The sequence below is a fragment of the Physeter macrocephalus genome, unplaced genomic scaffold (assembly GCF_002837175.3).
Source record: "Physeter macrocephalus isolate SW-GA unplaced genomic scaffold, ASM283717v5 random_91, whole genome shotgun sequence".
Taxonomy (NCBI): Eukaryota; Metazoa; Chordata; class Mammalia; order Artiodactyla; family Physeteridae; genus Physeter; species Physeter macrocephalus.
The window spans coordinates 36,405-51,294 of record NW_021145386.1 but is presented as its reverse complement, the minus strand read 5'-3'; the positions used below and the strand labels follow the sequence as shown (position 1 = coordinate 51,294).

Below are 14,890 nucleotides of genomic sequence, written 5' to 3'. Positions count from 1 at the left end.
GAGGGATCATACACCATGGGTTGCACCTGTTGCCTCAGCATAATAACTCTTTGAGCCTCCCCAGTGCCCAAAGCTGGACTACAAATGAAGATCTAGTGTGACCAGGAACAGTGCTTCACTGGCTGCTCTGAGGGCTAAGACTCTGCTGGTGAAGCAGCTGATCCAGGGGGCAAAGAATACAGCACAGTCATGCAAGTAAGGCAGTGCCACCACTGCTTGGCCTCCCAGGAGCCCTAGAACTTGGGGGAATGTACAACTCAGAGCAGTGAATGCTGGCCAGGCACACTAGGAACCTAGAACTCCCCAGGCCAGAGTGCAGAATTCTTCTGGGTCCTCCCCTTTTTTCTGGGTAAGCTTTAAGACTTGACGGGGATGTTTGGGGTTTTTCTCTGTCCTCACCAGCCTGCCCAGTCCAGCAAGCTATGTGCCCCAGTGTCCCTAAGGTACCCAACCACTTCTCATTTACTAGGTCCCCTTCTGGCACTCCAAGGCCCTATTTCCCCTGACTCCCACCCGTACCCTGCCATCCAAGGAAAGCTAAACTCTTCTCCCACACAAAATGTATGTACCGACCCCACCTGAACCCTACTTTCAGCCCTGGGATCACAGACACAGGCTGACTGACAGATCCTGCCTCAGGTTTATTTGTACAAATAGCACAGGAGGACACCAGCCCCATGCAGACAGCAGCCCAGGGGTCACACCAGTCCTTCTGTCCTCACATCGGCAGATAAAGGTCTCTACTCTGGAGCCTTTGTGGGGGCCTGGGCACCTTTGGGAGCCGGAGCTGGAGCCGCAGCTGCACCTGCAGCCTTGGCCTTGGTTTGAGCCTTGGCCTGGGACTTTGGCCGGCAGAGCCTGAGACCCTTGGCGATGCGGGCACGAGCACGTTTCCCGAGCTTGGGGTGAGCAATGTAGGCAAGTCGACTGAGCTTGCGGCTGCCGCCCGTTGGGATCCTGGGCTTGACCTCCTTGGGCTTTACGAGAGCCTTGACAGCCTCAGCACGTGCACTTATGGCCTTGGCATTGTTGGCCTGCATCTTCTTCAGGCCCTTCTTGTTGTGCTTCTTGGCAAAACGCATGTTCCTCAGGAACTTGGGGTCCACCTGGAAGACAAAAATGTACAGGTAGCTGTAAGTGCAGCATGTAGGGGCCCCCAAGTCACCCATGGTACCCCTCTCCATAATAGCACCCAGGAGACTATCAGGCTCCAGCCGAGGCCTACTGGGAGCTGAGACAGCATCAAGTCAACCTTAAATGTGGAAGTTATCTGACCCTTAGAGCCCAATAGAGCTCAGAAAGGAAGAACAAATTCCTACAGCAGGATTTTGGTTGAGTTTTTCCTGAAACCCCCTCACAGACACCCCACCCCCTCACCCTTAAAAGGTGCCAAATACTAAGGTTAGTACAACAGATTCACAGCAAACAAGGCAGAATAAGTGATCAAAGGAGGGAAGGGGGCGGGGAGAGACCAACAGTACAGTGGAGTAGCAAAGTGGAGACAAGACTCAGTTCTGCTCAGACCCTACAGCCTCAGCCTTCTTGGCTAATCCTTAGAACTCCCTAGCACAGGAAGGGAAGCTGCCCCCTCCATGCCTAGCACTGCATCAGATCAAGGTCATATAGGTGGTCAAAGTGGAATGGAAGGCTCAGAAGGTACTGGGTACACAGGCAAGACCATCCCTTCCCTTGAAAAGCTCTGAGTGAGCAAGGGAGATGATCAGACAAACTGCTCTCAGGAGGCAGGTTACACCTCGGGCCAGTAAAGGCCAAGTAAAGCTTTATTACAGGTCTGGCACAGCATGAAGTCCAGGCAAAACGAAGGACAGTTAAGCTACGTGAAAGACCCTGACCATGCAACTGGAGACAAACACACACTTTTTTGTGATTCGGCGCACACTCACCCCCTTAAGAGATTCATATCGTTGTGATCGGGGTTTCTTGATGCCATTTCTGTGCCATTTTCGGGCTGTGGGAAAAAAAGGAATTAGACCAAAAAAGAGATTTCCTCTAATAAGACCACCATCACAGCTGGCAAGCCCGGGAGAACCATAATTTCTCCTTACTTGGGATCCGTTTAAGAAACCCCTTACCACTGAATGCAAAGCACTGTGGGTTATCTCAAGTGGATCCCTGGCTTCTAAATCTATAGCCCCATAGGTAATGCTGGCTGAAAGGAAAATCAGCCCCAGGCCCACTGTAGGAATGTGCCTCCTTTCCCTGCCCAGTATCCCTAATCTTTGCCAGGGTCTGGGGCATTAGCTGAAGGCTGGGCCAGGGGAACTTACACTGGTTGTGCGTGGTGTGGTTCTTGGACTTGGCCATGTCTGCAACTGGAGGACGAGAGTGGAGATCAGAGCTGGGGGCTCGCGGGGCCGGGCCTACCTCTTCGCCCTGATCTAGAAGAACGTGCGGCCAGAAGCCTGAATGAGGCTTCAGCCACAGATGCCTTGCATCTGCACCCTCCACCAGCCTGGATTCATCCTGCACGACCCGACGGCAGTCTCCCCCTCCCAACTCAGGTAATGGTGCCTCGAAACCACCCCCCCAGCCACAAGACTGCGCTCTCCCCGCAAATCCGAATTCTCCCCCTCCCATCCATCCCTTGAGAACCCACGAGCCACCGTCCCCGCCCCGCGGCTTCCGCTCCCCACAGCCAGGCAGCCGGTCTCTCCGTCCTCCCTAAGGCCACGCGCCCCGCCGCCGTCCGGGAGTCACGGATGGCTCCGGATACCGCGCGGCTAGCACTCACCCGGGCCCGCAGATCCCCAAACGCCTGGGACCGGAAGAGAAAGAGGAACACCGTGGTGCAGCACGGGAAATAGGCTTGTCGCGGCAGGAAGGGACTACTGGAAAAGCTTCCCCCAGCGCCGTGAAGATAGGTTCCTAAGCCCGGAGGACACAAGCCAGATGGGAAGGTGGTGCTACCAGCCTGGCCTCGCTCCTTCAGGTTTTACCGACCCCTCTCCTTTCTCCTCATATTCCTCCTGACTTGGGTCCCAGGTCTCATTAAAGGTCTTGAAGGCGAAGGGAGTCCTTGAGGAATACATGTTAGGCAGGGGGTGACAGGAGATTTGTGTTCCTAAAAAAGTACCTCTGGCTACTGCGCGGAGAATGGACTGTAGCGGACAGAGGAGGGAGACCCGTGAGGAGTCTGGTGCAGGATGGGACGGGATGGTGCCTGGAGCTGAGTGGGGGCACGGGGGATGGATAGGAGTGGATAAGGAAAGAGGATAGACTGGGCTTGGGATGCAGAAGATTGGGGAGAGGAAGAAGGCCTGTGTAGCCCCTAAGTTTTTGGCTTGAACAAGTGCGTGAAGATGGTGCTTTTTACAGAAATGGGGAAGATTGGGGGAGGGACATGGGTCTTGTTGCTTTATTTTGAGGGGACCAGTGATCCAGATGTTTCTTTTTATTTTTTTAAGAATTTTTTTTTGATGTGGACCATTTTTAAAGTCTTTATTGAATTTGTTACAATATCTTTTATGTTTTGGTTATTTGTTCACAAGGCATAGTGGGATCTTAGCTCCCCCACCAGGGATGGAACCTGCACCCCCCTCCAGCCCCCCACCCCCCCGCATGGGAAGGCGAAGTCTTAACATCAGGGAAGTCTCCAGATGTTTGGTTTTTTGTTTGTTTGTTTTGTTTTTTGCGGTATGCGGGCCTCTCACTGTTGTGGCCTCTGCCATCGCAGAGCACAGGCTCCGGACGCGCAGGCTCAGCGGCCATGGCTCACCGGCCCAGCCGCTCCGTGGCATGTGGGATCTTCCCGGACCGGGGCACGAACCCGTGTCCCCTGCATCGGCAGGCGGACTCTCAACCACTGCGCCACCAGGGAAGCCCCAGATGTTTCTTTTTAGATGCATCAAATGTGATATGCCTGTTGTCATCCAAAATAAGTAAATGTTGCCTCCTAACAATCTATTGCCTTCTCCACCTCTTACCCCTATAGTTCATTTCCACACAGCAGTGGGGCCTGAGGGCAATTTGTGTGTGTGTGTGTGTGTGTGTGTGTGTTACACGGGCCTCTCACTGCTGTGGCCTCTCCCGTTGCGGATCGCAGGCTCCGGACGCACAGGCTCAGCAGCCATGGCTCACGGGCCCAGCCACTCCGCGGCATGTGGGATCTTCCTGGACCGGGGCACGAACCCGTGTCCCCTGCATCAGCAGGCAGATTCTCAACCACTGCGCCACCAGGGAAGCCCATGGGGGCACTTTTTAAGATACAAATCATATCTTGTCAGTTAAAGTCTGCAAGGACTTCACCTTGCATTAGAGATAAACTCTTTACCTCCCCTAATCTTGGCAATGCTCTCCTTATCATTCACTTTTCTCCACACCCATGGACTTCTTTCTTTCCTGCCAAGCACAAATACCTGTTCCTGCTTCAGGACCTTTACACTTGCTCTCCCCTCCACCTGTACCATGTTTTCCCTGATCTTTGGATAGTGTGCTTGCTTGGAGAAGCCTCCCTAGCCTGCCCTATCTAAAACAGATATCCTCTGCCCCATCTCCCCAGTTACTCTGCATCCTCTCATCCTGTTTGCTACCTTCATAGAACTTTCTCACACTCTAACTACGTTTTCTATTTACTTGTGTATGTGTTCATTGGTTCAAGCACCAAGAGTTCAGAACTGGTTTGGTCACCTTCATTTTCCCACTGCCTGACACAGCACTTGATGTAGAACAGGAACTTGAGAAACACCTACTGAATGGACGTTCCTTGGCAGGCAGGTTCATGGACTGACCGAATCATTTTGCAGAGAGTTGGGGAGTGAAAGGGAAAGGAGGATGTGGAGGCAGGACACACAGGTGACTCCTTACTGAAGCATTCCTGAGGAGAGGGAGAGAAATCTGGCAGGTGTGAGTTAGGAGAATGAAGAGCAGGCTCAGATGCTCAAGGGGTGACCTAGTGCCAACAAAGAAACAATTGAGGCCAGAAAGAAAGGTGTCTCTGCAGGAGCAAAGTCCTTGAGGGGTGCTGAGAACAGGTGGAGGAGCTGGTAGGCAGAGGTGGGGACTGTAGGAGGTGGGCGTGGCACGAGGCCCCATGGTATGGGAGAGGTGGCGCTGGAAGTTTGGACAAAGAGGAGAAGGCTTTTTGTTCTGGGGGTTTTTTTTGGCCGTACCACATGGCTTGTGGGATTTAGTTCCCTGATCAGGGATTGAACCCACACCCTCGGCAGTGAAAGCGCAGAGTCCTAACCACTAGACCACCAGCGAATTCCCAGGGGAGAAGGTTTGACTGCCACACCTTGAGAAAGGGAAGCAAATGGTAGGGGTTGGCAAAAAAGGCTGTTGACAGCTTTAAAGGAACCAGGCTGCCCCATTGTGTGGCCTTCCAACTAAGCAGTAGCTCTCACAGCTCCTAAAAAGTGAGCAATGACGTGTGCTGAGGACTTGGTGTTACCAGGTTGTTTTGACAGTGGCAGAGTAAGCAACGAGCAGAGAGCCATAGTCCGACAGGGAGGCAGATTCAGAGATGATGGCCATGCAGTACTGTTGGAGCTGCTATAGGGATAGGCCCAGGGTGAAATCCCAGCTGTCAGGCAAGGGAGGAGGCAGTGACAAGAATGAGGAGCTTTGGCTGTGACCTGAGGGGACCATTTGGGGGGCTAAAGGGAACCATGATCTGGAGCCATTGGCCTGCCATGCTTTTCTTTTTTTTCTTCTTTTAATTAATTAATTTATTTATTTTTGGCTGCGTTGGGTCTTCGCTGCTGTGCACGGGCTTTCTCTAGTTGTGGCGAGCGGGGGCTACTCTTCGTTGCGGAGCGCGGGCTTCTCGGGGCTTCTCACTGTGGTCGCTTCTTTTGTTGCGGAGCACGGGTTCTAGGCGTGCGGGCTTCAGTAGTTGTGGCTCGTGGGCTCTAGAGCGCAGGCTCAGTAGTTGTGGTGCACGGGCTCAGTTGCTCCATGGCATGTGGGATCTTCCTGGACCAGGGCTCGAACCCATGTCCCCTGCATTGGCAGGCGGATTCTTAACCACTGAGGCACCAGGGAATTGGCAGGCGGATTCTTAACCACTGAGGCACCAGGGAAGTCCTGCCATGCTTTTCAAAGTGGGAAAGATGGTAGGGCCAGCCATATGTATAAAGAGATAGTTTTCCTACCTTCCTTCCTTTCTTTCTCTCTCCTTCTGTCCTTTCTCTCTTCCTTTCTTCCTTCCTTCCTCCCTTCCTTCCTTTCTTCCTCTCTTTCTCTCTCTTTCTTCCCTCCCTCTCCTCTCTCCTCCTCCTTTTCACTCTCTCTTGCTCCCCTCCCAATCTCTCTCTCTTTTTCTCTTCATAAATGTGTAAAGAGCTTATACAAGCTCTTCTGTAACTTGATTTTATTCATTCAGTAGTAACTCATGGACATCTTTCCCTTTTTATGAAAATCTTTTTAATCCTATTTTATTTCACACATTTAAAAATCTTATTCCGAGATGTCATTAAACATCACCAGATGTCAAAGGAGTTTCTAACACAAAAAAGGTGAAGAACTTAGCCCTTTCTCCAGGGCTGCCTCCAGCTCTTCCTCCTCACCCTCTGTGTGTCAGCAGTTCTTGCCCCATCTCTGTCTGTGCAGAGGCCTGGGTCCACTTGCTGACCTCTGTGGCATAGCCTTGGGCAGAACTACTACCTGGACTCAGCAGAACGTCTATCACCCAGGCCCCTTGTATATGCCTTGGGCACAAGACACAGAGAGATGTGAGGCCTCAGTGACCAGACGGACCTTGGACTGGGCGGGGCTGGATGTGATCCGCCTGAGCCATGTGGCCTGCAGTGGTATTGTCTTGTCCAGGCCTTGTCTAGAGCTACCGCCCAACTCACAGCCCGAGTAGGATCCACTGGGGCTTACTCATTGAAATTATAGTGTCAGAGACATCTGGGGTGATTTTTTTCTGTGCCTGGCACAGTGCCAGGTACATGTGGGTACCTGATAAATGTTTGAGGAATTAAATGTACGTACTTCACCAATCCAGGCAGATGGCAGAATCAGGAGGCAAGAGGTCAGTTGGCCTGGAGGGATTTCACAGAGACAAAAGTCAACTTTTCTACTTGGTCCAGATCTCTGCCCTCTAAGCCTCAGTTCTGAGTGTAACCTGCAGATGAAAATAGTAATTGTCTTGTGGGGTTAAACCAGATAATCTTTTTTTAACTGAAGTATAATTGATTTACAATCTTGCATTAATTTCTCATGTACAGCAAAGTGATTCATGTATATATATTCTTTTTCATATTCTTCATATGGTTAATTACAGGAAATTGAATATAGTTCCCTGTGCTATATAGTAGAACCCTGTTGTTTATCTATTTTATATATAGTAGCTTGTATCTGCTAATCCCAAACTCCTAATTTATTCCTCCCCCACCCTTTCCCTTTGGTAACCATAAGTTTGCTTTCTGTGTCTGTGAGTCTGTTTCTGTTTCATAAATAAGCTCATTTGTGTCATATTTTAGATTTCACATATAAGTGATATCATAGGTGATTTCTCTTTATGACTTGCTTCACTTAGGATGGTAATCTCTAGGTCCATCTATATTGCTGCAAATTGCATTATTTCGTTCTTTTTATGGCTGAGTAGTATTCCACTGTGTATTCCATATATATGTGCACGCACACACACACACACACACACACACACCACATCTTCTTCATCCATTCATCTGTCGATGGACATTTAGGTTGCTTCCATGTCTTAGCTATTGTAAATAGTGCTGCTATGAACACTGGGGTGCATGTATCTTTTTGAATTAGAGTTTTCTCCGGATATATGCCCAGGAGTAGGATTGCTGGGTCATATGGTAACTATATTTTTCGTTTTTTAAGGAACCTCCCTACTGTTTTCCATAGTAGCTGCACCAATTTACATTCCCACCAACAGTGCAGAAGGGTTCCTTTTTCTCCACATCCTTTCCCGTATTTATTATTTGTAGACTTTTTGGTGATGGCCATTCTGACCAGTGTGAGGTGATACCTCATGGTTTTGATTTGCATTTCTCTAATAATTGGCAATGTTGAGCATCTTTTCATGTGCCTGTTGGCATCTGTATGTCTCTTTTGGAGAAATGTCTATTTAGGTCTTCTGCCCATTTTTGATTGGGTTGTTTTGTTTTGCTTTGTTTGATATGGAGTTGTATGAACTGTGTGTATATTTTGGAAATTAATCCCTTGTCAGTTGCACTGTTTGCAAATATTTTTTCCCAATCCATAGATTGTCTTTTCATTTTGTTTATGGTTTCCTTTGCTGTGCAAAAGTTTATGTTTGATTAGGTCCCATTTGTTTATTTTTGCTTTTATTTCTATTGCCTTGGGAGACTGACCTAATAAAACATTGCTGCAATTTATGTCAGAGAATATTTTGCCTATGTTCCTTTCTAGGAGTTTTATGGTATGTTTTATATTTAAGTCTTTAAGCCATTTGGAGTTTACTTTTGTGTATAGTATGAGGGTGTGTTCTAACTTCATTCATTTACATGGGGTGTCCCACTTTCCCACCACCACTTGCTGAAGAGACTGTCTTTTCTCCATCGCATATTCTTGCCTCCTTTGTTGAAGATTAGTTGATCATAGGTGTATGGGTTTATTTCTGGGCTCTCTATTCTGTTCCATTGATCATATGTGTTTTTGTGCTGATACCACTCTGTTTTGTTTACTGTAGCTTTGTAGTATTGTCTGAGATCTGGAAGGGTTATGCCTTCAGCTTTATTCTCTTTCCTCAGGATTGCTTTGGCAATTCTCGGTATTGTATGGTGTCATGTACATTTTAGGATTATTTGTTCTTGTTCTGTGGAAAATGGCATGGGAAATATGATAGGGATCACATTAAATCTGTAGATTGCTTTGGGTAGTGTGGCTGCTTTAACAATATTAATTTTTCCAATCCAAGAACGTGGGATATCTCTCCATTTCTTTGAATCATCTTCAATTTCCTTTATCAGGTAAACTGGATAATTTGAGTAAAGCACTAGACACTGTGCTGAGTATACATTAGGTGTTCAATCATTGTTCATCCCAGCCATGCTGTTCCCCACAAGGGCTCTGGGGAGGCAGAAATGGCTTAGGGGAAATGTCAGTGTCAAGTGAATGCTAAAAATGAGCACAGGATCCAAAGAAGGGCCAGGATGGAAGGACATGACAGTCCTTAGGGGTGCTGGGTCCCCTCAGTCCTGAAGTTCCAGAGGACAGGGACTACCAGTGTGCCCAGATAGGAGCAACCAGAGTGGCTTATCAGAAGCAGGATGTTTTACCTGTGGGAGAGAAGACTGGGGGTCAGAGAGGAGGTCCCTAAGCACCGGGATAAGCTTTGGATCTGCTTAGAAATTCCTGTGAGAGGCCATTTGTTTCTTGTGGCCCCAGAGGGCAGAGCTATGACTGAGGGAGGCGAATACCATGGGCAAGGGTCATTTTTGCAGTCAGATTTTCTTCTAAACCATGGGCTGCTCCCAGAGGTAGTAAGCTCTCAGATACGAGGAATTCCTGGGGATGGAGGTTGAAATATGGGATGGGGGATTGGAAAATACAACTCTCAAGTTCACTTTCCTTCAAAAGTCTGGGATTCGAAGCTCCTGGGAGAAGGAAAGGTGGTGGGCAGCTTGCAATGCCATGCTGGGGTCCAGGATCTGTCGGGAAGAGAGAAGACAGGTCCTGCAGAGGCTTGGGGGTGCAGCGCATTCCTCCAGTCACTGGGGACACCTTCATAGCCGCAGGCCACTGATTTTCCCTCTGGGGGGCTTCTGGCCCAGAAGTGATGTGTCTCCACTGGGGAATGTGAGCCTGTCGTCCACATGGGGGCAGCACAGGACCGCAGATGGGGTTGGGCCACCGCAGGCCGCCTGGAGCTCCCCTCCTTTGGGAAGAAGTCCTTTGAGCCTCCCAGATCTCTCACACCGCTGCTTCTGGCACCCATTCCCCACCCCCCACAAGCCCCTGTCTGCCCATTCTTGGCAGGTTCTCTGGGTAGGTTGAGTCTCCCCTGGCTTCAAGCTCCTGGTAGTGGTGGTATAGGGTGTCTTCACCCAGAGAGGGAACAGGGCAAAGAAAGTGGAGCCTGTGGGTATCCCTGGGCACAGCCCCTGCTGGTCCACATCAGAGTTACTAGAGGTTATGTCTGTTGGGGGTTTTTTTTAAATTAATTTATTTAATTTATTTCTTTTTGGCTGTGTTGGGTCTTCGTTGCTGCACACAGGCTTTCTCCAGTTGCGGAGAGCGGGGGCTACTCTTCATTGTGGTGCGCGGGCTTCTCATTGCGGTGGCTTCTCTTGTTGCGGAACACGGACTCTAAAGCGCAGGCTCAGTAGTTGTGGCGCACGGGCTCTAGAGCGCAGGCTCAATAGTTGTGGCGCACGGGCTTAGTTGTTCTGCGGCATGTGGGATCTTCCCAGACGAGGGATCGAACCCGTGTCCCCTGCATTGGCAGGTGGATTCTTAACCACTGCGCCACCAGGGAAGCCCAAGGAACGGGTTTTGACATCAGACTGACTCGGGTTCAAATTCCTTCCTCCTTCCCTCCCTGTCTCCCTTCCTCCCTCCCTCCCTCCCTTCATCGGGTCTTAGTTGCTGCACGTGGGATCTTCATTGAGGTACGCGGGATCTTTTGTTGTGGTGCACGGGCTCTTCATTGCGGCGCAGCGCTTCTCTCTAGTTGTGGCATGCGGGTTTTTCTTTCTCTAGTTGTGGCACGTGGGCTCCAGGGCACATGGGCTCTGTAGTTTGTGGCACGCGGGGTCTTTCATTGAGGTGCACAGGCTCAGTAGTTGTGGTGCACAGACTTAGTTGCCCTGTGGCATGTGGGATCTTAGTTCCCTGACCAGGGATCGAACCCGCGTCCCCTGCGTTGGAAGGCGGATTCTCTACCACTGGACCACCAGGGAAGTCCCTCAGGTTCAAATTCTGACCACTGCTCACCAGTGGAGTGACTTCATCTCTCTGAGCCTCAGTCTCTTCACTTGTGACAATGGAGAGAGAGATAGTGGAGGGAGTGCCGAGCAGGCAGGAAGCCTCCTGGGGCCTGGCTGAGCATTCCCGAGACCACACAGCAGCCTTGGGAGCTGGCAGGGTTCCCATCACCCTATTTCACAGATGGGGAGATGGAGTCCTTGGGCATGACTTGCTAGAGGTCCCACAGCCAAATGGAGAGCTGCTGTGGTCCAGATGCCCCCCAGGACCAGAGGAGCATGGGATGGTGTGTGCCCAGTGAGGTCATGGAGGAAGCCCTGTGACACTGACCGGTGACCTGGAAGAAGCCCTGGCCTCTATGGCCAACAGATGCCCAGAGTGGGGGCGGGGTCCACTGTGCTGGCTCTGCCTCCACTCAGACCCACAGGGCCCTCCCAGAACACGCCTAGAAAGGAGGGGGTGTTGGTGGTGGTGGCAGTGTCCCTGGGAGGAGGGCAGGCTCCTGCCAGTTTGGGGCGGGGCTGGGGTCTGTGGGCCTCAGGCAGGCAGGGACTGGCCAGGCTTGAAGAAGGGGGCGCTCAGCAGTACAGAGGACTGACCTGCCAGGAAGGGAGGGATGGAGTAGGTGGGCAGGAGAGCGGGCTGGACAGGACTGCACCTCTAAGGGGCTCCCTCAACTCTCACCCCTGCCTCTGAGGTGAAAAAAGAGCATGTGAAAAAGAACAATGAAGCTGAGGATTGGGAAGGACCCCCTCTCTTCCCCCCAGCAGCCTCCAGTAGAGCCAGCAGTGTCACTGCCATGGCAACCGCAGCCCCTCCAGCTCCCCTTTCTCCTTTAGCCCCATCCTGCCTGGATGCCCCTATGGCCTGTGTGTGCCTTCCTAGCCCAGGGAAAGAGAGGCTGCGGGTAGGGGAGGGCTCCTTTCTCAGCCCCCGTTATGGCCCAGGGGCTGGATCCCAGGACCACCCCTGCCTCAGGATCAGGTGGAAGATTCTTTAAGGGGGGGAGAGGGAAGGGTGTAGTCGCTTTTGCAATAATTATTCTGAATGAACAAGGCGGCTATCACCTCCCTAAGGTTTCAAACCCCCAACTCTCAAAGTCCCTATTCTCTCCCAGGACACAGAGGCTGCGACCCAGGAGGCCCTGGCAGAGTTGAGAAAACCAGCATTGGGGCAGGGGCCTTGAAGATCATCTGGTTCCCGCCTCCAAGCCGATAGGTGGGGAAGCTGAGGTCTGGAGAGGAGCAGGGACTTGCCCAAAGCACACAGAGAGTATGTGGCAATGTCAGGCAGGAAACCAGGGTGGTCAGACCAGGGGGGTTTGGGGCAAGCAATGAGGACCAGGAGGGCTGTGTCCTACAGTGTGGGGGCAGGTCTGGGGAAGGCTCAGCGCATAATGGACTGAGTGAGGGAGGAGGCCTGGCCCTGTTTAGGGAGGAACAGGGGACACCAAAAAGAGCAGAAAGGAGCTGGGGATCTGAAGAGGGGCACAGTCAGGAGAGCTAGGGACCCTAAAGGTCCCATTGAGTGCCCCTGAACGAGAAGGGCTTGTGGCCCTAGACAACAGGCTTTGGCCCAAGCACCACCCTTTCTAAGCTTTGGGTGCCTGGGCAAATCACCCAAATTCCCAGGGTCTACACCTCACTCTCCTGCTGCCCCTGCCCCATGTAAAATGGGGTCAGCCACACAGGCTGGGGGGAGATTCTCCATGATGGAGCAAACAAACAGAAAGGGTGATTCCTGGCTCCACTTAGGAGATCGGTGGATGGGCCCTGTGAGGCCCTGAGCTCGAAACCCTTATGTCTGCTGGGCCAGGGCTACTGCCACGATCACCTGGAGCATCTATTATGTGCAGAGCCTCAGGGGCTGGGACAGGAGGAAGCTGTGGGCACACAGGACCCCAAGATGTAGAACAGAGAGGGGTCCATCTAGGCAGGAGCCTCTGGGGTTTGGAAGAGGGACTCTGCAGCCTTCCTGGGAGAGGAGGGATGCTGCTGGGGCTCAAAGGCAGGCCGTGTAAGGTCAGGGAGAGGTGGGAGGGGCTGAGCAGGCACGAGCTGGCATTTGCTCCCTATGACTCTCTGGTGCCGGACCCCAGCTGATCAGGGCCTCCCTGAGCTGACACTGCACCCCCAAAGCCCCAGAGGCCTGGCCCACAGTGGCTTTCCTCACCTTCCAGCACACAGTCGTAAATCCAGGGCCTGGGCAGGAAAGGGGCATCCTGCTAGGGCCGGGAGCCAGGAGCTGTGCATCAGCTGTTGCCAGTGCTCGCCACACCCGCAGAGTGGCTTCTCTTGTTAATCCCATGTTGCTGATGAGGAAACAGAGGCCCAGAAAGGTAAAGTGTCTTGCCCAAGGTCTCCCAGCTCCTTCTCTCCTCTGTCAAGGCCACTCCTGGAAGCTCTTCTGGGCTTGGATGCTGCCTGAGACGCACACTGATGACAGCTTGGGAAAAGGAGGGCCACGTCCTAGTTGAGGAGCGTGCCTCTGAGAGAGTGTGCTGTGGCATCCATGGCAGGTGGGAACCCCGTACAGCATTGTCAGTCCTTCCTTTCTGTGTCCCCCCACACCTGTTCATTAGTTGGTCGTCACATTCTCAGGCCTCACCGTCTGTCCACTGGTAAAGGTTGGAGGGCATGACCCAGATGCTGCCTTGACACTTAGCAGCTGGGTGACCTTGAGCAAACACTCTGTCCTCCTGTGGCTCCGTGACCTCCCTTTGAGATGGGGATGAGGGCACCACCTACTACACTAGGAGTTGTGGGGAGGCTCCAGGGACCCTTTCGTGCCAAGTGCTTACGGGGCCTGGCCCACGATCTCTGTTCCTCTTTTTTGTTTTTGTTTTGTTTTGCCACACCACGCAGCACGTGGGATCTTAGTCCCCCAACCAGGGATTGAAGGCGTACCCCCTGCAGTGGGAGTGTGGAGTCTTAACCACTGGACCGCCTGGCAAGTCCCTCTCTGCCCCATTTGATAGCCTCTCTGGGACAAGGCTTGAATCAGCCAGAAGGCCAGGCAGGTGATAAAGGGGTCCCTCCCTGCCCCCCAAATTCCCCTGGAAACATGTAGGCTGCCCACCCACAAGGCACCCCGCCCAGAGGGGGATGGGAGAGTGGGGATGGCTCCCCAGACTCCCTCTTCACCACCCGCGGGGATGATGGGGATGGGGCCAGGAGAGGGCGGGCTGAGGACAGCTGCTTTGTGGTGGCAGTGAGGGGTATGTGGGGAACCCCGGCCACCCCTAACAACCGGGCCCCAGCACGGGGAGCCCGCGGGTGAGAGGCCCAGGGTCCTCGCTCTGTCTCAGAGGTGGCCCGCCTGCCTGGCACGAGCCCTCCAAGCACTGGTTTTAATCGATCTTTTTTTGCAAGCAGCTCCTGGAGGTGCGGGGGCGGTTTCCCCTTGACTCGAGTCTCTAGGAGGATGCGGCTTGGCTAAAAATAACTCGAATTACTGTGCTCCCGCCCCGAGGCCGGAGGGGGGGGGGGCGCTGTGGGGGTGGGAGCCCGGAGGGAATGTTGCAGCAGCAGTGGGGAGGGGGTTCCCTGAAAGGAGCTGGAGAAACGCAGGTGCTGGCAAGTGGGAAGGGGTGCAGGACATTCAAGGGAACGGCCCTTTCTCACCCACTTCTCTCCAGGGAGGCCAGAGCTTCTGGAGCAGAGCTGGGGGTGAAAGCTGGCCCTGATCCCTGGCCCCACACCATGGAGGGGGCCAGCCTTGCTGGGTGGTAGCAGTGGGCTCCTTCCAGCAGGAAGTCTGTGTGTTTGGAGGAGACCGCCCCCCTTCAGCTCAGCCCTGTTGAATGCAAGCAGTGACAGCAGGGGGCGCAGATCTGGGGTCCTGGTCCCCAGCTCTGCCCTGCGGCCTGACACTGAGCCCCAAATCCTCATCCAAAAACTGGATGCGTCTGCAAAATTAAGCATCTGACTCCTGGGCACTCCAAGGCCTCCTCTCCCAGCCCCACCTGCTCCATGTGTCTGGAGAGGTAGCATCAGGCTTCCTGTCA

General features: G+C 52.6%; 1 protein-coding gene and 1 long non-coding RNA gene across 7 annotated transcripts in view; one reads left to right on the top strand and one right to left on the bottom strand.

Annotated features, from left to right (window-relative positions):
- Positions 1 to 621: 621 nt before the first annotated feature.
- Positions 622 to 2,831, bottom strand: RPL29 (ribosomal protein L29). Of its 2 annotated transcripts, none has more exons than XM_007105939.3 (4): positions 2,753 to 2,831; positions 2,289 to 2,399; positions 1,905 to 1,969; positions 622 to 1,106 (listed from the first exon to the last, which is right to left on the bottom strand). In XM_007105939.3, exons 2-4 carry the CDS (start codon positions 2,323 to 2,325, stop codon positions 741 to 743), a joined length of 468 nt encoding a protein of 155 aa, XP_007106001.1. In that variant the 5' UTR covers positions 2,326 to 2,399; positions 2,753 to 2,831; the 3' UTR covers positions 622 to 740. The 2 variants fall into 2 exon arrangements, with proteins under 2 accessions (XP_007106001.1, XP_007106003.1); XM_007105941.4 differs by having other exon boundaries at positions 2,289 to 2,333; positions 2,753 to 2,815.
- Positions 2,832 to 2,865: 34 nt separating this feature from the next.
- Positions 2,866 to 14,890, top strand: part of LOC114484859 (uncharacterized) — a 32,099-nt gene continuing 20,074 nt past the window's right edge. For 3 of the 5 annotated variants that reach the window (XR_008616540.1, XR_003678224.2, XR_003678223.2), the window contains exons 1-3: positions 2,866 to 2,950; positions 12,002 to 12,156; positions 13,272 to 13,402. This is a non-coding gene — a long non-coding RNA (uncharacterized lncRNA). Of the gene's footprint in view, positions 2,951 to 12,001; positions 12,157 to 13,271; positions 13,403 to 13,748; positions 13,904 to 14,890 lie in introns of all 5 variants that reach the window. The other 2 variants (XR_003678226.2, XR_003678225.2) reach the window with 1 other exon arrangement.

What these genes read in the sequence shown, in the direction of transcription:
- RPL29 (XM_007105939.3), bottom strand. Translation starts at nt 2,325, where the DNA reads ATGGCCAAGTCCAAGAACCACACCACGCACAACCAGT. An exon ending in CCACACCACGCACAACCAGT is followed by an intron (nt 1,970 to 2,288) that starts GTAAGTTCCCCT and finishes TTTTTCCCACAG; the next exon opens with CCCGAAAATGGCACAGAAAT. An exon ending in GATATGAATCTCTTAAGGGG is followed by an intron (nt 1,107 to 1,904) that starts GTGAGTGTGCGC and finishes TTTGTCTTCCAG; the next exon opens with GTGGACCCCAAGTTCCTGAG.